At 42.6% G+C, this 22,856-nt stretch overlaps 1 protein-coding gene across 8 annotated transcripts in view; it reads right to left on the bottom strand.

Annotated features, from left to right (window-relative positions):
- Positions 1 to 22,856, bottom strand: part of SNURF (SNRPN upstream open reading frame) — a 267,460-nt gene that overhangs the window by 3,512 nt on the left and 241,092 nt on the right. For 4 of the 8 annotated variants that reach the window (XR_010339200.1, XR_010339205.1, XR_010339201.1 and 1 more), the window contains 2 exons: positions 17,310 to 17,431; positions 4,380 to 4,461 (listed from right to left, as the gene is read on the bottom strand). Coding sequence is in view for 2 of the 8 variants with exons in the window: in XM_012460385.2 (XP_012315808.3) it covers positions 418 to 523; positions 4,366 to 4,461; positions 11,999 to 12,012 (216 nt within the window). In the remaining 6 variants the exon portion in view is untranslated. Of the gene's footprint in view, positions 1 to 372; positions 524 to 4,365; positions 4,462 to 11,998; positions 12,129 to 17,309; positions 17,432 to 22,856 lie in introns of those variants that run through there. The other 4 variants (XM_012460385.2, XM_064367806.1, XR_010339202.1 and 1 more) reach the window with 3 other exon arrangements.

The raw sequence follows: 22,856 nt of genomic DNA, 5'->3' as shown, positions 1-22,856 counted from the left end.
AAAATTTTGTTCAAACTACTGGCAGAAAAATATGACACCTCTCCCAAAATGAAATTATAAAACATTCACTGTAACAGGGTATTCAACAGCCATTTATAATGAAATTATTTTATATCATTAAAAAAAAAAACACCACCACAAAAGAAAACTACCTGAAAAGCATGCATTACAATAACTGGAATACAGAAACATGAAAAAGCTTTCAGGGTAGAAAATTTAAGGCCCTGCTTTTGCTTTTTTGAACTTTATGCAACGTGATTATTCTATGAAGCTCTAAGAAAAAAGTTATGCATCACTGATAATTAAGTGAATCCCAAACACCCCATTCTTTAATGATTCTTTATTCCTGATCATTGCTGCAGTAGGTCTAACCTGGTTTTTGCTTGGAATCAGATTCCTCCCTATTCCAATATGGCTTTAACCACCTCTTGGTGTCTCAGCTAAGAATGCCTGCCTCAGTTCAGCCTGGAAATCCACCACAGGAACTTGCTGCTGCTGAGAACGCCTTGGGTACAACTGACACCTAGAACAAGAGCACAATATATATAAATAATAAAAAGGTATTTGTCTTTATAGGTAACCATATGAAAGAAAACTAGGGATCCTTACACATTTAAGATCTTCCTTTTTTTTTTTTTTTTTTTTTTTTGAGACAGGGTCTCATTCTGTTGCCCAGGCTAGAGTGTCATGATGACATCTTGGCTCATCGCAACCTCTGCCTTCAGGGTTCAAGTGATTCTCCTGCCTCAGCCTCCCGAGTAGCTGGGATTACAGGCGCATGCCACCACACCCGGCTAGTTTTGTATTTTTTTTTTTTTTTTTTTTTTTTTTTTGAGACGGAGTTTCGCTCTTGTTACCCAGGCTGGAGCGCAATGGCGCGATCTCGGCTCACCGCAATCTCCGCCTCCTGGGTTCAGGCAATTCTCCTGCCTCAGCCTCCTGAGTAGCTGGGATTACAGGCACGCGCCACCGTGCCCAGCTAATTTTTTGTATTAGTAGAGACGGGGTTTCACCATGTTGACCAGGATGGTCTCGATCTCTTGACCTCGTGATCCACCCGCCTCGGCCTCCCAAAGTGCTGGGATTACAGGCTTGAGCCACCGCGCCCGGCCTAGTTTTGTATTTTTAGTAGACACGGGGTTTCACCATGTTGGCCAGGCTGGTCTCAAACTCCTGACCTCAGGTGATCCGCCTGCTTTGGCCTCCCAAAGTGCTGGGATTACAGGCGTGAGACACTACGCCAGGCAAGAAGATCTTCCTTTAGGGTGAGAGCATGACATTATCTTATGAGAAATTATAAAACAAAACATGAATCTCTACACACACGTTGTGCAAGGGACTAGTGGATGCTTAGATACTTACCCAGTCTAGGGATATTTCCAAAGAACTAAAAATACAAGAGCTGGTAGCCCTGAAGAAACACCATCACTGCCATATACAGTCACTCACTTTCAAATTATCCTAGGTGAAACAATCCTTTCTCCCCAGGGGTCAGGGGAGGGATATGCTGCTAGAGCATTTGAAAGGAGATGTTCAGGTTGTCCATACTGATCCTCCCAACAAGTCACTACCTGAAATACAGAACTTCCAGGGCTATTTAAGGGCTCATAAAATATGTAAACTGGCCAGGCACAGTAGCTTATGCCTGTAATCCCAGCACTTTCAGAGGCCAAGGTGGGTGGATCACCTGAAGTCAAGAGTTCAAGACCAACCTGACCAACATGGAAAAACCCTGTCTCTACTAAAAATACAAAAATTGGCTGGGCGTGGTGGCCCGTGCCTGTAATCCCAGCTATTCGGGAGGCAGGATAATTGCTTGAACCCGGAAGGCGGAGGCTGTAGCGAGCCGAGATCGCACCATTGCATTCCAGCCTGAGCAACAGCAAGACTGTCTCAAAAAACAAAGTATGTAAACCAATCATCTACTGGTAAGCAGGGAATTCCAGAGAAAAGCCCTCAACATACCCCTATGAATCAGTAATCTGGCTGTAAAATCTGATCATGAGAAGGAAGAGATACAGAAAATTACACTTAGCTTGCCTTGAGGTGAGGATGTTGGGAATCACCAACAATTCTGCCACTGTTGGTATATAAGGATTTGGAAATTGGACTTCTTTCTATAGCTTTTCAATAACATTTTAAACATGCTTCTGCATAATAAAGAATTTAGCTGGCTTTAGTTCCTGGGAAGTAACCTATAAATTCATGGAATTTACCAAGTGAAAGGAATGTGTTTGCTATTCAAAGTGAGTCCCTTGGATCACACCTGAGTTCATGCTAATGAAATATCTCAGGATGGTGACTAACCAGGCCACAAAAGATCAAACAAAGATTAAAGGGTTGGGGCTTTGAGCAAGCCCTCCTGGGAGGGCAGGGGAGTTGCTGACTGAATTCAGTGACATGTCCAAAGATTCAGTCTTGTCAACACAGTGAGTTCTCAACAAAAATCCTGGACATCTGGAGCTCTGGTGAGCTTCCTGAGTGGTAATGTACACTAATGTGCAGGTAACGCATCCTGAGGGCAGAGAAGCTTTGTAAGGGACCTGCCCAGGTTTTGCTCTATGCGTCTGCTGATTTGTATCCTTTATAACAAAACTAATAAGTATAGCACTTTCTTGAGTTCTACTAGTAATTTATAAAACCCAAGAAGATAGTAGGACCTCAGAATCTATAGATAATCAGAAGTGTGAGTGCCCTGCCAATCAGGGAACCTGGAGTTGATGTGTGCATGGAGGGGAATGCTCTGGAGGGCATCTGTACACCTGTGAAATTGGCACTAACTCCAGGTAGTCAGAATTGCACTGCACATACCTTTAAATCTTCATACTCTTATTCATACTCTAGTCACTAAATAAATCTTAATTTGGGCATTCTCCATTCTAACCTCTTTGTTCACAAATGGTAACTAAGTCTCTGATCTAATCAAGGTCTAAGAAGTGTTTCAATCAAAAAAAAACTGCGCCTTGACAGGAAATTCTCTTAAGAATTTCCTATTGCAATGTCCCCCTCAGGTTTAACCTGTAACCCAACAGAAGACAAAAGACTGAGAAAATAAGAGGCAGCCTATACAGTATTTAATTCATAAAGTGCAGAATATTAATTTGAAAAGACATTTGAAGCTTTGCATAAAATAGATTAAGACAACTCCCCAGCTCCAATTTCCAATTTCCCTATGAACTCAATGCATCATCCAGCCCTAAAGAGTAAGAGCTGATTTAGTGACATATACACTGAAAGACAGAATAAAATAAATTTAAAAATTTTAAATAAATTAGTGATTTTTTTGTTTTTGAGAGGGAGTCTCACCCTGCCGCCCAGGCTGGAGTGCAATGACATGATCTTGGCTCATTGCAACCTCCACCTCCTGGGTTCAAGCAATTCTTCTGCTTCAGCCTCCTGAGTAGCTGGAATTACAGGCACACACCACCACATCTGCTAATTTCTGCATTTTTTGTTTGTTTTGAGACAGAGTCTTGCTCTGTCGCCAGGCTGGAGTTCAGTGGTGCAGTCTCAGCTCACTGTGACCTCCGCCTCCAGGTTCAAGCAATTCCCCTACCTCAGCCTCCCAAGTAGCTGCTACAGGGATGCACCACCACACCCAGATGATTTTTTTTATTTTAGTAGAGATGGGGTTTCACCATGTTGGTTAGGATGGTCTCGATCTCCTAACCTTGTGATCCACCTGCCTTGGCCTCTCAAAGTGCTGGGATAACAGGTGTGAGTCACCGTGCCCAGCCCTGTCAAAATTTTAATAACAATGACAAAATGCTAAAGTTTCACATGGATTAAATATGTATTAGGTCATTTAAAATGTTTACATATTTTTAATTAAAATGTCCCTTCTAGAAATGTAAATTAAAATGTGTGACTAAGTGTGTCTGTAAATAATCCTATGTATACATTCCGCATATATATATGCATACACTAAAAACAGGATGAAAAACAACAATGTATTTTAAATTTTAACAGAATACACTAACCAAAAACACCTAAATACCACAGAGCAAGAATATGTAATAACTTTAGTGCACAGTACATTTTGCAAACATACAAAGTGATTTAATAATACAATGCAGAAAAAATGTAAATATGCTTTATGTTGAAGGGTAATTACAAAATTTTATAAAGATAAAATGACTTAGACATGTATAGGAAAGAAGAAAATAAATTATACTAAAATCTGCAAGAGGGTGAGTTATTTTGATAACATGGTTAAGAATTTCATTGCTTTTCTACTACATCTTCTGTAGTACACTGTCTGCTTCCTCAATTAAGTTCATTTGAAACACCTCATTGCATGATATTTTGTTCTAATCTGAAACAGGATTCTCACTTGCAGTTGTTTTAAATACAGTCTGTACTCACTCTTGGTTGCTCAGTGAGGCAGTCCTTCTGCGTTTGACTTGGACCTCCACCTCTGGTACGTGCTGTTCTGTAGTCCGTCTCAGGTGTAAGCGATCCCTGAAACAGAAAAAAGAGGGATTTGTTTGGTAGACTGCATCAATCTACGAAATAACTACTGTCAAGGTTTTGAACTACATTTAATATAATGTGTTATTAAATCTAATTAAAAAAAGGTAAAATTATTACAAGATCTTTAGCCTTCAGTCAGAATCTATGCTCTACCCACTTCTTTTCTCCTTTTAGAAGCCCATGAATTCAGAAAACCTGGTTTTAAAAAATCAGAAAATGGAATTAAAATAGTGTATCAACTTATATTTTTAGTCACATATAAAATTCCCACTTATGCAGATATATACACACACACCACCACTACCTTACTCACCTTCCCCCTAAAAACAGTATGATTTCAAAAATGGTTTCAAAAAATATTTTAAGGGTACAATAGATGTACTTTTGTATAGTGGAATAGTAGAACATAGTTCAATTATAAAATATCTACTTTAAAAAACATGCAGATGGTGCTTTAGGATTTGCAAAGCAATAGAAGAGCTGTTCAGACTAAAAACTATCAACATAACAAAAACAAAAAAACCTGCCATTTTATGATGTGCAGAACCCCTCACAAAATGGCTGCTCAAGGGAACAGAACATGAAATCCCACACTTGGACTAGCCATATTAAGGACTGCAGAAACCACCTACGAAACCTTAAAGATGATAAATCGGGAAGGTCAGGAGGACCTTTCACTAATACAAGTGATATCTCAAAAGCAAAATTCAAAGCTATTAATAATTTTCTGAATCCTAGATGTTTTTAAGCCACGTTAGACTTTTAGATTTTGGTAAAACAGCTTACCAATAACGCACAGCTGTTTTATTCCTTCAAGAATTTAAATGTTCTAAGTCATATCACATATGTGATTTTCAAATGGCAAACTTTTATACACTGATGTTTATTATTTTTGATTACAGAATGGTCTATTAAATGTAACACCTGAATTACAGGCAGTATGAGAAATAAAGTGTACTTCAACAACAAATCAATTTTGTTCCAAAAACACTAAAGTGAAAGGATAAGCAGAATAAGAAAAAATACTTGCTAAACATACAGCTAAGTGTCTAGTATCCGAAAACAAAAATAAAATCTAAACAATGAAAAAAAAGAAGGTAGAGAGAGGCAAAGAAACTTTTTCAGGTGATGGATACATTTACGCCACTAATAGTGATAAGATAATAATTTCAAAGGCATATACTTATCTCTTAGCATAGCAACTTTTAACATTATCTACAGCTTTTGTATGTCAACCACACATCACAAAAGTATTTTTTCAAGTTTGATAACCAGAATATGTAAGGAACTGTTACAACTCAACAATAAAAGGGCAAATTCTATTGCTACAATGGGTAAAACACTTGAATACAGTCCTCCAAACATAAACAAATGACTAATCTATATGAAATGATACTGAACATTAGTCACTAAAAATGCAAATCAAAACCCCACTTAGGTGGGGCACATTGGCTCATGGAAGGCTGACGCTGGCTGATCACTTGAGCTCAGGAGGTCAAGACCAGCTTGGGCAACGTCTGTACAAAAAAATACAAAAATTAGCTGGGTGTGGTGGTCCATGCCTGTGGTGCCAGCTACTTAGGAGGCTGAGGTGAGAGGGGCCCTTGAGCCTGGGAGGCAGAGACTGTGGTGACCTGAGATTATGCCATTGCACACCAGTCTTGGTGACACAGTCAGACCCTGCCTCAAAACAAAAAGAAAAACCCCACTTAAATGCCACCATCTGACAGCACGGTATTTGGGAAGGAGGTGGGGAATTGCTGGTGGGAGCATATAATGGTATATATAGCTTTTGCAAACTTCCTAAAAATGTTAATCATGAAATTAACATATGACACTAACTCCACTGGTAGATGAAGACCCAAACTCATACATGTTCCTAGTAGCAATATTCATAACAGACAAAAAGTGGAAACAATTCAAATGTCCATCAACTAATGAATACAGAAAATATAGTATAGCCAAAGGAATATCATTCAGCCATGAAAAGGAATTTAGTATTGATCAGTATTACATTATGGTGGGCACGCAAATATAGTTAATAATGTATAATACAATTAAAGAAACTATCCAGCCTGACCAACATGGTGAAACCCCGTCTCCACTAAAAATACAAAAATTAGCCAGGTACGGTGGTGTGCCCCTGTAATCCCAGCTACTCAGGAGGCTGAGGCAGAAGAATCCCTTGAATCTGGGAGGTGGAGGTTGCAGTGAGCAGAGATAGCACCACTGCACTCCATCCTGGGTGACAGAGCGAGACTCCATCTCAAAAAATAAATAAAAGGAACTATCAACTAAATCATGATTAATCTAATAGCATAATAGTATATAATCGCAAACACTGTCTTACCAAAAAAAAACAAAAACCCCATTCAGTAGTTGCTCAATATAACGTCTGAGGTCAACCGAGGAAACAGCTATCAAACCAAAATGTTCTATTATTTCAACTTTCTGAACTTACTTTTTTGTCTTTTATTAGTCTTGTTTTTGTTTTTTGAACTTATTTTTTAATTATTATTATTATTTTTTTTTTTTGAGACGGAGTTTTGCTCTTGTTGCCTGGGCTGGAGTGCAAAGGCTCAGTGCAACCCTTGCCTCCCGGGTTCAAGCGGTTCTCCTGCCTCAGCCTGAATAGCTGAGATTACAGGTGCCCACCACCGTGCCTGGCTAACTTTTGTAATTTTTAGTAGAGACAGGGTTTTGCCATGTTGGCCAGGCTGGTCTAGAAATTCTGACAGCAGGCGATCTACCTGCCTCGGCCTCCAAAACTGCTGGGATTACAGGTGTGAGCCACTCTGCCCAGCCCCTGAATTTATCTTTTATAAATGTAGAGACAAGGTCTCACTATCCAAGCTTGAACTCTCAAGCTCCAATGATCCTCCTGCCTTGGCATCCCAGAGTGCTGGGATTACAGAAGTGAGCCACCATGCCTGGCTTAAATCTACTTACTTTTTAATCTACATATAAATGTCATCTATGAGATTTATTTTGAAAACGCTGGTTTATTGAATGTTCTGGATACATTCACATACACATATGCATTTATCTAACTGCAACCCCAACACAGAAACTAACATTTTATGAAACTGAGGATATCATGAAAAAACCACTACATATAAACAGTGTTAAATGCTTGCCCTCAAATCACTTATACTGAAAGTAATAACCTGGAAATATATAACCTGAAAAGCAAAAAGCAATGGAATCCCAATTCTATCACTAACTGCCTAAATTTTCTATAAAATTTAAGATCTCAAGAAGAAATATAAATACAGAAACAAATAAACAAATTTGGCCAGGTACAGCGGCTCATGTCTACAATGCCAGCACTTCGGGAGTCCTAAGCATGAGCATTGCTTGAATTCAGGAGTTCCAGACCAATCTGGGCAACATAGAGAGACCTCTCCCTACAAAAAAAAAAAAAAAAAAAAAAAAACACACACACAAAATTAGCTGGGCGCAGCACCTCAAGCCTACAGTAACAGCTACTTGGGAGGCTGAGGCAGTAGTCTAGATTGATTTAGGAATTTGAGGTTACAGGGAGCCATACCGGCACCACTGCACTCCAACCTAGGCAACACAGCCAGACCCCTGTCTCCTAAACAAAAAAGTTAATGTGACAGCCTTCTAATCTGTACCCCAGAAACGTAAGAAACCCAGTGCCTGCAAAACAAAATCTGGGGAAAATTACCAAAAAGAGAATTTGGGCCAGCCAGTGACCTTTTCCCATAGCCCAGAAAGACTGAGGTGGAGGAAGATATAGCTAGAGTCCAGTAGTTCGAGTCCAGCCTGGACAGCACAGGGATACCCTGGTCTCTTTAAGGAAAACAAAAAAACAGAAATTTGAGCCAGCTGGCATCAAAAAATGGAGAGAGGCTGCCTTAATCAGTATTCTCACTCAAGCTTTCGGGCTCTGGGCCACACACACACAAAAATGTAGGAGACAGGACCAGCGATAGGTCTTCACGCGGAAGCAGTAAGATTTTTTAAACCTCACTGTCCCAGTCATTTGAAGGCAGTACTCACAACCTGCTTTCTTTCTTTTCTTTTCTTTTTTTTTTTTTTGAGACGGAGTTTCGCTCTTGTTACCCAGGCTGGAGTGCTATGGCGCGATCTCGGTTCACCGCAACCTCCGCCTCCTGGGTTCAAGCAATCTCCTGCCTCGGCCTCCTGAGTAGCTTGGGATTACAGGCACGCGCCACCATACCCAGCTAATTTTTTGTATTTTTAGTAGAGACGGGGTTTCACCATGTTGACCAGGATGGTCTCGATCTCTTGACCTCGTGATCCACCCGCCTCGGCCTCCCAAAGTGCTGGGATTACAGGCGTGAGCCACCGCGCCCGGCCCACAACCTGCTTTCTTAAATGATTCTTTCTAAGAATAGCTATCTAACAGGGCAGTGACAAACAAAGGAATCCCTAACACCTTAAAAATTAAATTTTTTGGAAAACAAAAATATTCATTAGGAAAAGGAACAGGATAGGGGAAACAAAACGATACAGAGTAACTGTGTGTGAAAAACATTTCAGCAGTGACACACTGATCAGATGGAATTGTAAAATCAAGATAAGGCAAGGTCTGTGAATAAACCCAAATCAGCTAGTACCCTGCCTCAGACAACAATATAAGGGCCTCTCAACCAAGGTTCCTTCCTCTGCATCACAGGAAGGGCTGACACTCCCTGCTTTCAAAAAGCCTTGGTACAGAGCCAATTCACTGAGGAGGACACAGACCTTGAAACTTCGGGAGGCCTTTCCAAAGGCATCCGCCATGTTGGGATCAAGGGCCTGAATGAAAGACTACAAAATGGCGGACCAGGCTAAATATTCAGCTTGCAAATAGTCAAATAAAGTTAAACCAAGAAATACATGTACTTGAAGTACTATCTTTGTACAAGCAGGAAAAAAAGGGCAAATTATTAATATCATGTAAAATCCCAGACCCCTGCTATTTTTAAAACTACCCAAAAATAGATTATTCCAGAACAAGGCTTTTCAGGCATCGTAGATTTAACTTTTCTGTTAATTACAACTCAATGCAACAAGACATACCAGGTATGAGAGACAGAGGGAAAACGTAAACACAATAAAGGTAACCACAAGAAAATCCTGTAAAGGAAGACCAAATCCTTAGAATAAAATTATTTTTTTAAAAAAGGACGAAAATAAAAGAGCAGTTACTTTATTCACTGACCTTTCTCACCAAATTTTCATAGCTCCAACTTCAAAAATGATCTTTAATTTAAAAATCCAAGAAAAGACAGTAACTCTGGTCCCAACCACAACCCCACCCCAACAGGATTGTCTCCACTTTTCTCATTCTCTTCTCCCCTCTTTGGGCAAACACCACTTGCAGCTTTCAGCTCCCAGAAGACGAAGAGGTCCAGTGTTTGAAATACCTTTCAACCTTGGTCGGGAAGAGCCATGATGCCCTCTCCCCCAACCCATTTAAAGAAAGTACGCAGCGCATCAGAATGGACTATCCAGAAATTAAGGACAAGTGACTCTTAAGTGGTGATATTTATTAAATGTATTAAGTGGAAATCAAAGACTACAGCGAATTTTAAAAGGGGTTAACAAATCCACTTTGAAAATGGAGAATTAGCGTATAATATAACCAAGAGGAGCTACAAAAATAAAAAGGTAGGATTTTCTAGGGAGTCAGAAAACCAATTTTAAATCTCTACCATTAATGGAGCTTCCTGAAGCAGCACAGCTGGTCTTGGGGTGGCTGCACCTTTGATGACCTCCAGAACCCCACCACTCCAGTCCACAGCAGAACAGAAAAGCAGGAGCCCAGTGCAGCTGCCATCACACACAGGCGGAGATGGTACAAATCCCTGGCCTCTAGCCACATTCCCCTCCAGTCCTCTACTGTGGCACTGTGGGTAGGGGGCGGCTGCCAAGCTTGCTAGGCGGAACCTGCGCCAACCCATCTCCCTCCTCCCCCCTCTACTGCGCCACAACGGGAAAGGAACAACTGCTTTGTCAGCCAGGTGAAGGGGAGGGCTGCCATCCCTTCCAGGCAAAGGCTGCATAAGCATAAACACCCACTCCTCTGTCCCCCCTCCCCCATCTCGCCCCGTTGCAGGTGGAGGTGGCTGTTACCTCTGCTGTGTCTACGCAACCTGCATCCTTCCCCAAGCAGCACTTTGGGGAAGGGGCAGTCACCCACCTTTGCCTGCCTCCTCTCCTCACTACTGAACCCTAGATGGGTACCAGCACAGCAGAAACTGAGCACACACACACACAAGCCGCCCCCTCCCCACTGGCAGCTCTCCAGGGAGGCGGTGGCCACCCCCACTCTGCTGCGCTTGCGCAGAACCGAGCCGCTGCAGCGTCGGCCATCTTGAAGGAGCAGCACAATGGCGGTGACGCAACGCAGACCCCAGGCTATTTCAACATACCTTCCAAGGTCTGCTTCCTAAGAGAGAAAAACAGTGGCAAAAAAAGAGCACCCCTCCGGCATCACCTGCCTTATCAGTCAGAAGATGTTTAAGCGCATCATTCCTGTATTCTTATGCTATAGCCTCAACAGCGAGGGTTCCTGAAGGAGTACACAACGCAGGGACTCCACGCATTCCTGCAGCCCCTGCAGCATTGTCGGCATTGCGCAGTTTTAATAAAAAAAGCACCATCACCACAGTGGGCAAACCAGATGACCAACGCAAGTCATAGGAAAATTAAAGGTTGCGGACTGTGCTACTGCCCCTCCCTGTGACGCCCCCTCCCCGCCACAGCGATCATTCAGCATCCTTCGATCACTCCAGACAGCAACAGTCCCCACGGCCGCCATGCCCACGGCCGCAATGCCCACCGCTGCCATGCCCGACACCGCTGCCTTCCCCTGACCTCCCAGCCACTTCCTACGGACCCTCCCCGTGCCGCAATCACCAACACAATCCCCACTACGGTTGCGGCAACTCATGCCCCTGGTCCACTGCCATAGCCTCCTCTGCGACAAATTGTCCCGCAGTCTCCCCACATACCCTGCTCCACCGCGCAATGGTCACTTCAATACACCTACCCCGACTCAACACCCCATAAATACTGGTCACTCCATGTACCTTCGCCCCGCCACGATCACACCAATATACCTACCATTGCCTAAAACCTCCAATGCACCGATCCGCCCACGTACCCTCACTCCACAGAACTGCGATCACTGTGATGTACCCCCCTCCACCCACGTCCCCAACCCACTGCGGTTACCCTGCATGCTCCCCATCACCACTGCCCTTCCCACCACAGACACCCACAACAGGACCTGAGGACCTGCCGCAACACCACAGTTGGGGGCGCATGGGGGATGCGTCCCAAAGCAAGCAGACAGGACACTGTGGGGCGGGATGGCACAACAGCAAACCTCTGAACGTTCCGGATCTGGTTCTCCAGAACAAAGGACTTTAGGGCCCAAATTCCCAGTTTATACAGTATTCCAAGTCCTGAGAGCTTGGAGTATCTGATGAATAAAAGTGGCCGCTCCCCAGGCTGTCTCTTGAGAGAAGCCACCGGCACAGCTGACCTTGCTCGCTCCATCGCGTCACTGACCGCTCCTCAGACCAAAGCGTCAGACATCTCCGGCGGCCGCTCCACTCTGCGCAAGACTCGCTGCCGCAGCTGCAGGCTTCGCGCACAACCCCGCCTGCGCATGCGCACCAGCCCACCCCTGCGGCTGCGCAGGCGTGCTCGTCTGCCGCAGTGCAGGCGTCCCAGCACCCTCCCGGACCAGAATGACCTGGTGGGAGGGGGCTACAGCACCCCTAAGGCTCTACATCACTGCTGCATTGAGAAGGGCCTCTGGAAACCATAAGCAACATGGAATCAATGGACAAGTCTACCTATTTTTTTAAAATGTGTGAAATACTAAAGAATTCTTGGTTCTACAAAAAATTTTTGCACACACCACTGGCCAAACAATCTTAATTTACACTAACCCTCAGGTCTTCCCATGTGCTGTACAGAAAAGCTGGTTTGGAAAAGTTAAATGCGCCATAACCACAATCAATGCAAATATACCAGACTTGAAATCCTTCTGGAAGAAAAGATCTCTAACTCTAAAAACATGCTACATTGTTCAAATTTGGTGGGATCTTTCTTCCCTTTTTCCACTTTCTACATTTTGAAGGGGTAAACTGTGAATATGAAATTGCGATATAATTAAACTCTCCTATACAGAATGGATAGATCATTCAATTCAAAAACACTGGCTATTCACTTTTTGTAAAACAAAAATAGGAACTTAGACCCCCACCTAAGATCTAATTAGGAGAGCACTTCTTTGCCTATTAGATTTGGATACATTTAAATTTTTACCAATCATCAGTGATAGCTAGAGTGGGGGAAAACAGGCACTTTCATACAATACTAACGGACAGGTAAACATGATTTTTGATCTAATGATACTCTATCTGCAGAAATAACAGAAGCATTGGTAACCACAAAATTTAGACATTGCTGTAGCTTGGGAAAAAGACACTGCTGGGAACAGGAAGGAAATAATCATGAAGCTGTATCTGCATAGTTTTTACACGCTTTTGTCCTTTCTCAATTGCCCATTATCTAACAAGGGAGGTGGTGGGAGTGGAAGTGGACTAAATGGTTAAATTCTCTCCCAAGCCCTCTAGGCTACTGCTCAGTTCCCAATGATGCTACATTAAAACAAGTGTGCAGAGGCTTATTAATGCTGACTTTTATCATAATGAAATCTCAGAAACTGAGTACCGTTCCTCACAGAGAACATATAGGCTAAATAAATGTATATATAAACAATAACATGCAATATGGCTGATGGAAAGAATGATCTGTTAGGCTGAACAATATAAAACTGTCAATATTCAATTTTTTGACCTATAAAAACATTGCAATTTCTAGTAGCTCACTGATACATATTCACATAAAATAACATGGGAAGTTCACTCTGATCATGAGAGTGAATCGAAAAATAAAACGTAGGGCATGCACGGTGGCTCATGCCAGTAATCCCAGCACTTTGGGAGGCCGACGCAGGCAGATCATGAAGTCAGGAGATCGAGACCATTCTGGCCAACATGGTGAAACCCCATCTCTACTAAAAATACAAAAATTAGCTGGGTGTAGTGGTGTGCACCTGTGGTCCCAGCTACTTGGAGGCTGAAGCAGGAATCGCTTGAACCCGGGAGGCAGAGGTTGCAGTGAGCCGAGATCATGCCATTGCTCTCCAGCCTGGTGACAGAGCGACATTCTGTCTCAAATAAATAAATAAATAAGTAAAATGTAAAATTAACTATTTGAAGGTATTTTGTATGTTTATTCATACACTGAAAAAATTATGCAAGTATACACACAGCTATAGTTCAGTGATGAAAACCATGCCTTTGAACTTAGGCTCTTTTTTTTTTTTTTTTTTTTTTTTTTTGAGACGGAGTTTTGCTCTTGTTACCCAGGCTAGAGTGTAATGGCGCGATCTTGGCTCACCGCAACCTCCGCCTCCTGGGTTCAGGTAATTCTCCTGCCTCAGCCTCCTGAGTAGCTGGGATTACAGGCATGTGCCACCATGCCCAGCTAATTTTTTTTTTTTTTTTTGTATTTTTAGTAGAGATGGGGTTTCACCATGTTGACCAGGATGGTCTCGATCTCTTGACCTCGTGATCCACCCGCCTCGGCCTTCCAAAGTGCTGGGATTACAGGCGTGAGCCACCGCACCCGGCTGGACTCAGGCTCTTTTGATTTAAATTCTAGCTTTGACTCTTGACAGCAATGTTACTTTGAGCAAATTACTTAACCTTCTGTGCATTAAATTCCTAATCTGTGACATGAGCAGATTACTTTATACAATGTATTTACTTTATACAATGGCTTAACAATTAAATGAGCTAAAATACTATTTAGAACAGGTCCTAGTACAGACTAAAAGCAGCATTAAAATATTGACTCTTAGAACTTCACCAAATGTTACAATACTACTTCCTCTAGCAGTAGGAATTGGGTATTCATTTTTTATTCTTGTTGTTCCCCGATACACTTTTTCCATTGTAGACACCAAACTTACATGCCCCCAACATTATAATCATGTTTCTTTAGGCTTCTCTTGGCTGTCACAATTTGAGATTGCTTTGTATTTTTAATTTTTACAGTGCTAGGTACTTTTTCAACGATTATGAATTACTTTTACAATTAAAATATAAGTATTATTAAAATGGGGTAAAATTGTATTCAATTCTCAAGTAGCACTTGATGATCTAGTTTCTTGGACCTGTTTTCCATTGTTTCTGGTGTGTTCTCTTTTCAAACTCTGACTGCCTTTCCTCATAATCTCCTGTTTGTTCTAATGCATTAGGAAATTCGCTTTGAAGTCTGAGAAGTCATAATGGGTGTCCTGGGCTTTACAGAAAATTCAAAGAGAACTGCCACTAGGCTCACTCATCTCCTTAGAGGATATTTCACATTAGTTAATAATAGGCCTGATTCAGCATCTCCTACAACTAGGGAGTGAAGATACAGAGAAGAAGACATTGCCACTAAACTCCACTATGATATGCTAGTAGACTCCCAACAATTCAATTTTTCCCAAAGTATACACTCATCCCCAAGCCTAACACTTAAGGTTATGTGTTTAAAGGACACTAAACCTGCAATACAACTATTCTGTATAGAATAGACAAAGGAGACTACAAAAAACTAATCAGAACTCTTGCACCATACCATGTACAAAAATTAAAATAGATCAATAAAATATAAGTCAATTGTTACAGAAGAAAACATATATACATGTTATACATGCATACATGTGCACATATATACATATATGACACCTAAAACAAAAGCAACCAGAAATAATAAACTGAACTTCATCACAGTTAAAGTTTTTGCTTCAAGGGATGTTAAGAAACTGAAAAGATAGCCAAGAGAAAGGGAGAAAATCATGAAGCTAATAAGAGTGTAGTATTCAGAATGTATCAAGAAGTGTTGCTCTTGGGCTGGGCACGGTGGCTCATAACTGTAATCTCAGCACTTTGGGAGGCCAAGGCAGGTGGATCACTTGAGGCAAGCAATTTGAGACTAGCCTGGTGAAACCTCGTCTTTATTAAAAATATAAAAATTAGCTGGGTATAGTGGCACATTTCTGTAGTCCCAGCTACTCGGGAGGCTGAGGCAGGAAAAACCCTTGAACCCAGGAGGCAGAGACTGCAGTGAGCTGAGATCAGGCCACTGCACTCTAGCTTGGGTGTTAGAGTGAGACTGTCTCAAAAAAAAAAAAAGTGTTACTATTCAACAATAAAAGGAAAAAAATTTTTTAATGGGCAAAGGACTAAAATAATTCTCAAATACCAATGGCCAATAAGCACATGAAAAGATACTAACAATCGCAAGTCATTAGAGAAATACCAATGATAACCACAATGAGATCCCACTTGGGGCTATAATTAAAAAGACAATGACAAGTGTTATGGAGAGGGTGGAGAAATTGGAACTCTCTAGCACTGCTGATTGGAATGTAAAACAGCACAGCCACAGTGAAAGAGTTTGGCAATGCTTACAATGTTAACCCTGAAGTTACCAAATGACGATCCAAAAGAAATAAAAACGGCTGAGTGCGGTGGTTCATGCCTGTAATCCCAGCACTTTGGAAGACAGGGCAGGTGGATCACCTGAGGTCAGGAGTTCGTGTCCAGCCTGACCAACACGGTGAAACCTCATCTCTATTAAAAAAAAATAACATTTAGCTGGGCATGATGGTGGGCATCTGTAGTCCCAGCTGCTCGGGAGGCTGAAGCAGGAGAATCACTTGGCCCTGGGAGGTGGAGGTGGCACAGAGCTGAGATCACACCATTGCACTCCAGTCTGGGTGACAGAGTAAGACTCTGTCTCAAAAAAAAAAAAAAAAAAGTTAAAAACTGGAAACAACTCAAATGCTTATCAACAGATGAATGGATAAACAAAATATGAGGCCAGGTGCAGTGGCTCATGCCTGCAATCTCAACACTTTTGGAAGCCAAGGTGAGAGGATTGCTTGAACTCAGGAGTCCAAGATTTTCCTGATTGCAAGACTCCATGTCTACTAATAATTTTTTTTAAAATTAGCTTAGCATAGTGGTGTGTACCTCTATTTCCAGCTATCTAAGGTGAGGTGGGAGGATTGCTTGAGCCAGGGAGGTTGAGGCTGCAGGAATTATGATTACACCACTGCATTCCAGCCTGGGCAACAGAGTGAGACCCTGTCTCAAAACCTCCCCCCCACCCCACCCCCCGACACACACACAAAACTATGCATGGTACAACGGAGTATCATTCTTCTATAGACAGAAAGCAGATTAGTCATTGTCAGGGGATGGGGGAGGAGTGAAAGAAGAGTAATTGCTGATGGTTATGAGGTTTCTTTCTGGAATGATCAAAGTATTCCAGAATTTCTGGAATTAGGTAGTAGGGATGGTTGGGAAACACTGGGAATATACTCAAAAGCACTGAATTGTATACTTTAAAAGGGTATATGTGAAGTATAAATCAGTTTTTAAAAACCCTAATTGGAGGATAGTCTACAAACTTTTGACCAGTAATCCCCAAAACTGTCAAGGTCAACAAAATAAAGTGAGAAAATGTCACAAGTAAGAACAACCTTGAGACACATAATACTAGCTGTACTGTGATTTCCTGGATGAGATCCTAGAACAGCAAAAGGATATTTTAGAAAAACCAAGGACAGCCGGGGGTGGTGGCTCACGCCTGTAATCCTAGTACTTTAGGATGCCGAGGCAGATGGATCACAGGGTCAGAAGATTGAGACCATCCTGGCTAACATGGTGAAACCCCATCTCTACTAAAAATACAAAAAATTTGCTGGGCATGGTGGCACTTACCTGTAGTTCCAGCTACTCAGGAGGCTGAGGCAGGAGAATCACTTGAACCCGGGAGGTGGAGGTTGCAGTGAGCCAAGATTATGCCATTGCACTCCAGCCTGGGTGACAGAGCAAGACCCCATCTCGAAAAAAAAAAAAAGAAAAAAAGAAAGAAAGAAAGAAAAGAAAGAAAAGCCAAGGACATCTGGATGAAGTATAAATTTCAGTTAATAAAAATTTGTACCAATATTGATACATCAATGAAACAAGTGTAACATGTTAATAGGGGAAACATATGAGATACATGTAAACTCTCTACTACCTTTCAAATAATTCTGTAAATATAAACTGTTCTGAGGCCAGAAAACGTGGCTCATGCCTGCAATCCCAGCATTTTGGGAGGCCAAGGCAGGTGGATCATCTGAAGTCGGGAGTTTGAGACCAGCCTGACCAAAATGGAGAAACCCCATGTCTACTAAAAATACAGTATTTGCCACATGTAATGGTGCATGCCTGTAATCCCAGCTACTTGGGACGCTGAGGCAGGAGACCACTTGAACCCAGGAGGCAAAGGTTGCTGTGAACCAAGATCATGCAATTGCACTCCAGCCTGGGCAACAAGAGCAAAACTCTGTGTCAAAAAAAAAAAACAAAAAAAACAAAAAACCATATTCTGGATTCAGGACTAGATCTATAAAAATATTAAAAATAAATAAAAAAATAAAAAAAATCATGTGATGGCCCCTATAGGCTCATGCCTATAATCCTAACACTTTGGGAGGCTGAAGCAAGGGGATAACCCAAGTCTGGGAGTTAAGGCCAGCCTGCCTAATAACATAAGGAGACCCCATAGCTACTAAAAAATGTAAAAAGTAGCCGGGCATGGTAGCAGGTACCTGTAGTTCCAGACACTCAAGAAGTTGGGGCAGGAGGATTGCTTCAGCCCAGGAGGTGAGTCATGATTAGGCCACTGCACCCTAGTCTAGGTGACAGAGTGAGATTCTGAAACTCCGTCTCAAAAAAACAAAGCAAAACTAAACAGAAAACCGTGTGAGTTACTTTCTATCTCATTTTCACCTTTTTTTAATTTTTATTTTTAGAGACAGGGTCTCACTCTGTTGCCCAGGCTTGAGTACAGTGGCACAATCATGGCTCAGTGCAACCTCCACCTCCTGGGCTTAAGCTGTCCTCCCATTTCAGCCTCCTGAGTATCTGGGATTACAGGCATAAGGCACTGTGGCTGGCCCTATTTCCATTCCTTCTACAGATTAGGAAACTGATGCCCAGAAAAGAACCACATGCTAAGTCACACAGCTCTCGAGCATTTGAGCTCAGATTCAACCCCAGCCTTCTAGTTCCGGTACTGCCAGCTCTGAAGCACACAACTCTATGCTGCTCATCATCATTATAATTTTTATTCCATAAGAACTTTATATAAATGCAAATATAGGAACCTAAAGCCAAGGCAGAAAGATGGGTGAAAACATAAAACAGGAGCACAGTGAATACTGGAGCCCAAGAACTAACCCAACAGGCCTTTCTGCTCAAAGCACTGGGTAACAGGGGCAGCTGACATGTTCCAGCCTTTTGCCTACATGCACCATCTGTCTCATAGGAAAGCAGGCAGGGGATAGCCTTGACAAGGAGAGAGAACTCTCTGCTGAATTTCTCCTCTCCTGCCCCAATCTAGGGAATAGCTGGAAAAAAAAAAAACTAGATTAACAGCAACCTTCTCAGAAAATCCCAGAACAGGCTCAGGAAGAGATTGAGCAAGAAAAGAAAGCACCTACTCTTCAGAATGCACCAACACAAAAAGCAAAATAAAAAGTTCTTTACCCACGGCCTTTGCACATATTCTCACCACGTCCATGTTTTAGGCAAGAGAGCCCTTCATAGTCATCAAACTACGCCAAATCCTATCTGCTGCCTGTATATACATTTTTTAAAAGATGGGGCCTCTCTTTAAAAAAATGTTGCCCAGGCTGCAGTGCAGTGGCACAATCACAGGCGTAATTATAGCACAATATAGCCTTGAACTCCTGGGCTCAAGCGATCCCCCTGCGTCAGCCTCTCAAGCAGCTGGGATTACAGGTGTAGTGGTATGTGCAGGTACCTACCACTGGATCTGGCTGGCAGTACTTTTTTTCTTTGACATGGTGGGTTGGGGGAAGGAGGAAAGGATCAAAGAAAAACTTTATTTTGTGATGTGAACATCACATGAAGTTCAAATTTTAGTATCTATAAATAAAGTGTTATTGGAACACAGCATGGCCATTTGTTTATGTATTGTCTATGATGACAATCGCACAGTTGAGTAGTTGTAACATAAACCATATAACCCACAAAACTAAAAATATTTGCTATCTGACTGTCATAGTGATCTTATATGTCAATGGGGCTAGGCATTGGTACCCAGATAATTGGTCAAACATCAACCTGGATGGTGGCATGATGGCATGTTCTGAGATGGGATTAACATTTATATTGGTAGACTGTGACTAAAGCAGATATCTTATTTAATGTGGGTAGACCTCATCCATTCAACCGAAATCCATAAGTAAAACCAAAACAAACCAAAGAAAAAGAAGATGAAACTGTCTCCAGACTGCCCCTGGTCCAGAGCTACAACATCAACTGTTCCCTGAATCCGCATCCTGCTCTGAAGATTTTGGACCTGCCAGCCTCCATAACCACATCGTCAATTCCGAAAAAGAAAGAGACTGAGACTATATACATCCTGTTAGTTCACTCTGTTTTTCTGGAGAACCCTCACACACACACATTTTGGTACCAAGAATGGTTCTATAGGAACCAAATCTTAAGAACAAATTTTCTGAATTAGTTCTGGGGTTGGTTTCTGAAACTGGTACTCTAACTAGATTGAAAGGCATTAATTACAAATAATCAAAAGAACACAGATAGGACCAGCTCGGTGGCTCACGCCTGTAATTCCAGCACTTTAGGAGGCCCAGGCGGGTGGATTGCTTGAGTCCAGGAGTTCAAGACCATCCTGGGCAACATGGCGAAACTGTCTCTACCAAAATACGACATATTCTCTGGTCACGGTGGCTCATGCCTGTGATTCCGACTATTCAGGAGGCTGAGGCAGGAGGACTGCTTGAGCACAGAATATTGCTCGAACCCTGAAGGTCAAGGCTGAAATGAGCCACGATCACGCCACTGCACTCCAGCCTAGGCAACAGAGGGAGACCCTGTCTCAAAAAAAAGGAAAAAAAAAAAAAAAACTACAGATAATTCATAGTGTGATGTGGCAATACAGATACACAAAATATCACCATTGGATACTTTTCTTTTTTCTTCTTGGGACGGGATCTTGCTCTGTTACCCAGGCTGGAGTGCAGTGGCACGATTTCAGCTCACTGCAACATCTGCCTCCTGGGTTCAAGTGATTCTCCTGCCTCAGCCTCCTGAGTAGCTGGAATTACAAACACATATCACCATGTCTAGCTAATTTTTATATTTTTAGTAGAGATGGGCTTTCACCATGTTGGCCAGGCTGGTCTTGAACTTCTGACCTCAGCTGATTCGCCTGTCTTGACCTCTCAAAGTGCTGGGATCACAGGCGTGAGCCACCACACCTGGCCCAGGTACTTTAAATTAAATAAATATAAAAGGCAATGTTCTGAGTTAACATGTACATGTTGAAGATGCCTTCAAACATTCTGTTAAACTAACAAGTGTAATGAGACTGTCTAGTTGCTCCTAATTTTGCTGAACAAAGTAGGGAGAAAATTAGCTCAGGGATTCAAACACCCAGCTCAAGTGCTACATTAATGACCTAAAAAAGCTGCTAGTTTTGCCGGGCGCGGTGGCTCACGCCTGTAATCCCAGCACTTTGGGAGGCCGAGGCGGGTGGATCACGAGGTCAAGAGACCAAGACCATCCTGGTCAACACGGTGAAACCCTGTCTCTACTAAAAATACAAAAAATTAGCTGGGCATGGTGGTGCGTGCCTGTAATCCCAGCTACTCAGGAGGCTAAGGCAGGTTGCCTGAACCCAGGAGGCAGAGGTTGCGGTGAGCCGAGATCGTGCCATTGCACTCCAGCCTGGGTAACGAGAGCGAAACTCCGTCTCCAAAAAAAAAAAAAAAAAAACTGCTAGTTTTGAGTAGATCACAGAACAAGAGAAGCTTCTGCAACAGGCCCAGGCTGCAACGTAAATTTCTCTGCTTCTATGGTAATATGATTCTGCAAGAACCAATGATGCAGCCAGGTGTGGTGGCTCACACATCTAATCCCAGCACTCTGGCTGAGGCAGATAGATCACTTGAGTCAGGAGTTCAAGACCAGCCTGGTCAACATGGCAAAACCCTGCCTCTGCTAAAAATACAAAAATTAGCCCAGCATGGTGGCACATGCCTGTAATCCCAGCTACTCAGGAGGCTGAGGCATGAGAATTGCTTCAACCTGGGAGACAGAGGCTGCTGTGAGCTGGGATCGTGCCACTGCACTCCAGCCTGGGAAACAGAGTGAGACCTGAGACCCTGTCCCAAAAAAAAAAAAGAAAAAGAAAACCAATATTGCTTGAAGTATCAGTGGCAGACTGTACTGTTTTTTGGAGCTTTTTGCAGGCCCCATAGGTAAGTTGCAGCATAGGCCTTTAGGATATTGGAGCAAAGCCCTGCCATCCTCTGTAATTAACTACGCTCCTTTTGAGAAACAGCTGTTGGCCTGCTACTGGGCATTAGTGGAGACTAAAAGCTTAACTGTAGAACACCAAGTTACCATGTAACCTGAGATGCCCTTCATGAACTAGCTGTTATCTTACCCGCCCAGCTGTAAAGTTAAGCACACACAGCAACAGTCCATCATCAAATGGAAGTGATAGATAAAAGATTGTACCAGAACATGACCTGAAGACACAACTAAGTTACATGAAGAAGTGGCTCAAATGTCCATGGCCCCTACTCCTGCTACCTGCTTTCTCTATCCCAGTTGCACCTATGGCTCATGGGGAGTCCCCTTCAATCAGATGATGGAAAAAGAGAAGGCTCAAGCCTGCTTTACAGATGGCTCTATATAATATGCACATACAACTCAGAAGTGGTCAGTTGCTGCACTACAGAGCCTTTTTTTTTTTTGAGACAGAGTTTCACTCCTGTTGCCCAGGCTGGAGTGCAATGGCACGATCTTGGCTCACCATAACCTCCGCCTCCCGGGTTCAAGCGATTCTCCTGCCTCAGCCTCCCCGAGTAGCTGGGATTACAGGTATGCACCACCTGCCCAGCTAATTTTGTATTTTTAGGAGAGATGGGGTTTCTCCGTGTTGGTCAGGCTGGTCTCAAACTCCTGACCTCTCAAGTGATCCGCCTGCCTCAGCCTCCCAAAGTGCTGGGATTACAGGCGTGAGCCACTGCACCCAGCCTACTACAGAGCCTTTCTAAAGACCTCTTTGAAGAACAGTGGTGAAGACAAATCTTCCCAGTGGGTAGAACTTGGTACAGTATTCCTGATTTGTATTTTGTTTGGAAGGAGATATGGCCAGATAATTATTTGTATGTCTGCATATAAATTATATACATGTCTACCTGGCTGGTCCCAGATATA

This window comes from Aotus nancymaae, unplaced genomic scaffold (genome assembly GCF_030222135.1).
Source record: "Aotus nancymaae isolate 86718 unplaced genomic scaffold, 86718_ANA_hifiasm-v0.15.2.pri h1tg000075l, whole genome shotgun sequence".
NCBI classification, from domain to species: domain Eukaryota; kingdom Metazoa; phylum Chordata; class Mammalia; order Primates; family Aotidae; genus Aotus; species Aotus nancymaae.
The sequence above is the reverse complement of the archived record's forward strand: the minus strand, read 5'-3'. Positions and strand labels throughout refer to the sequence as shown.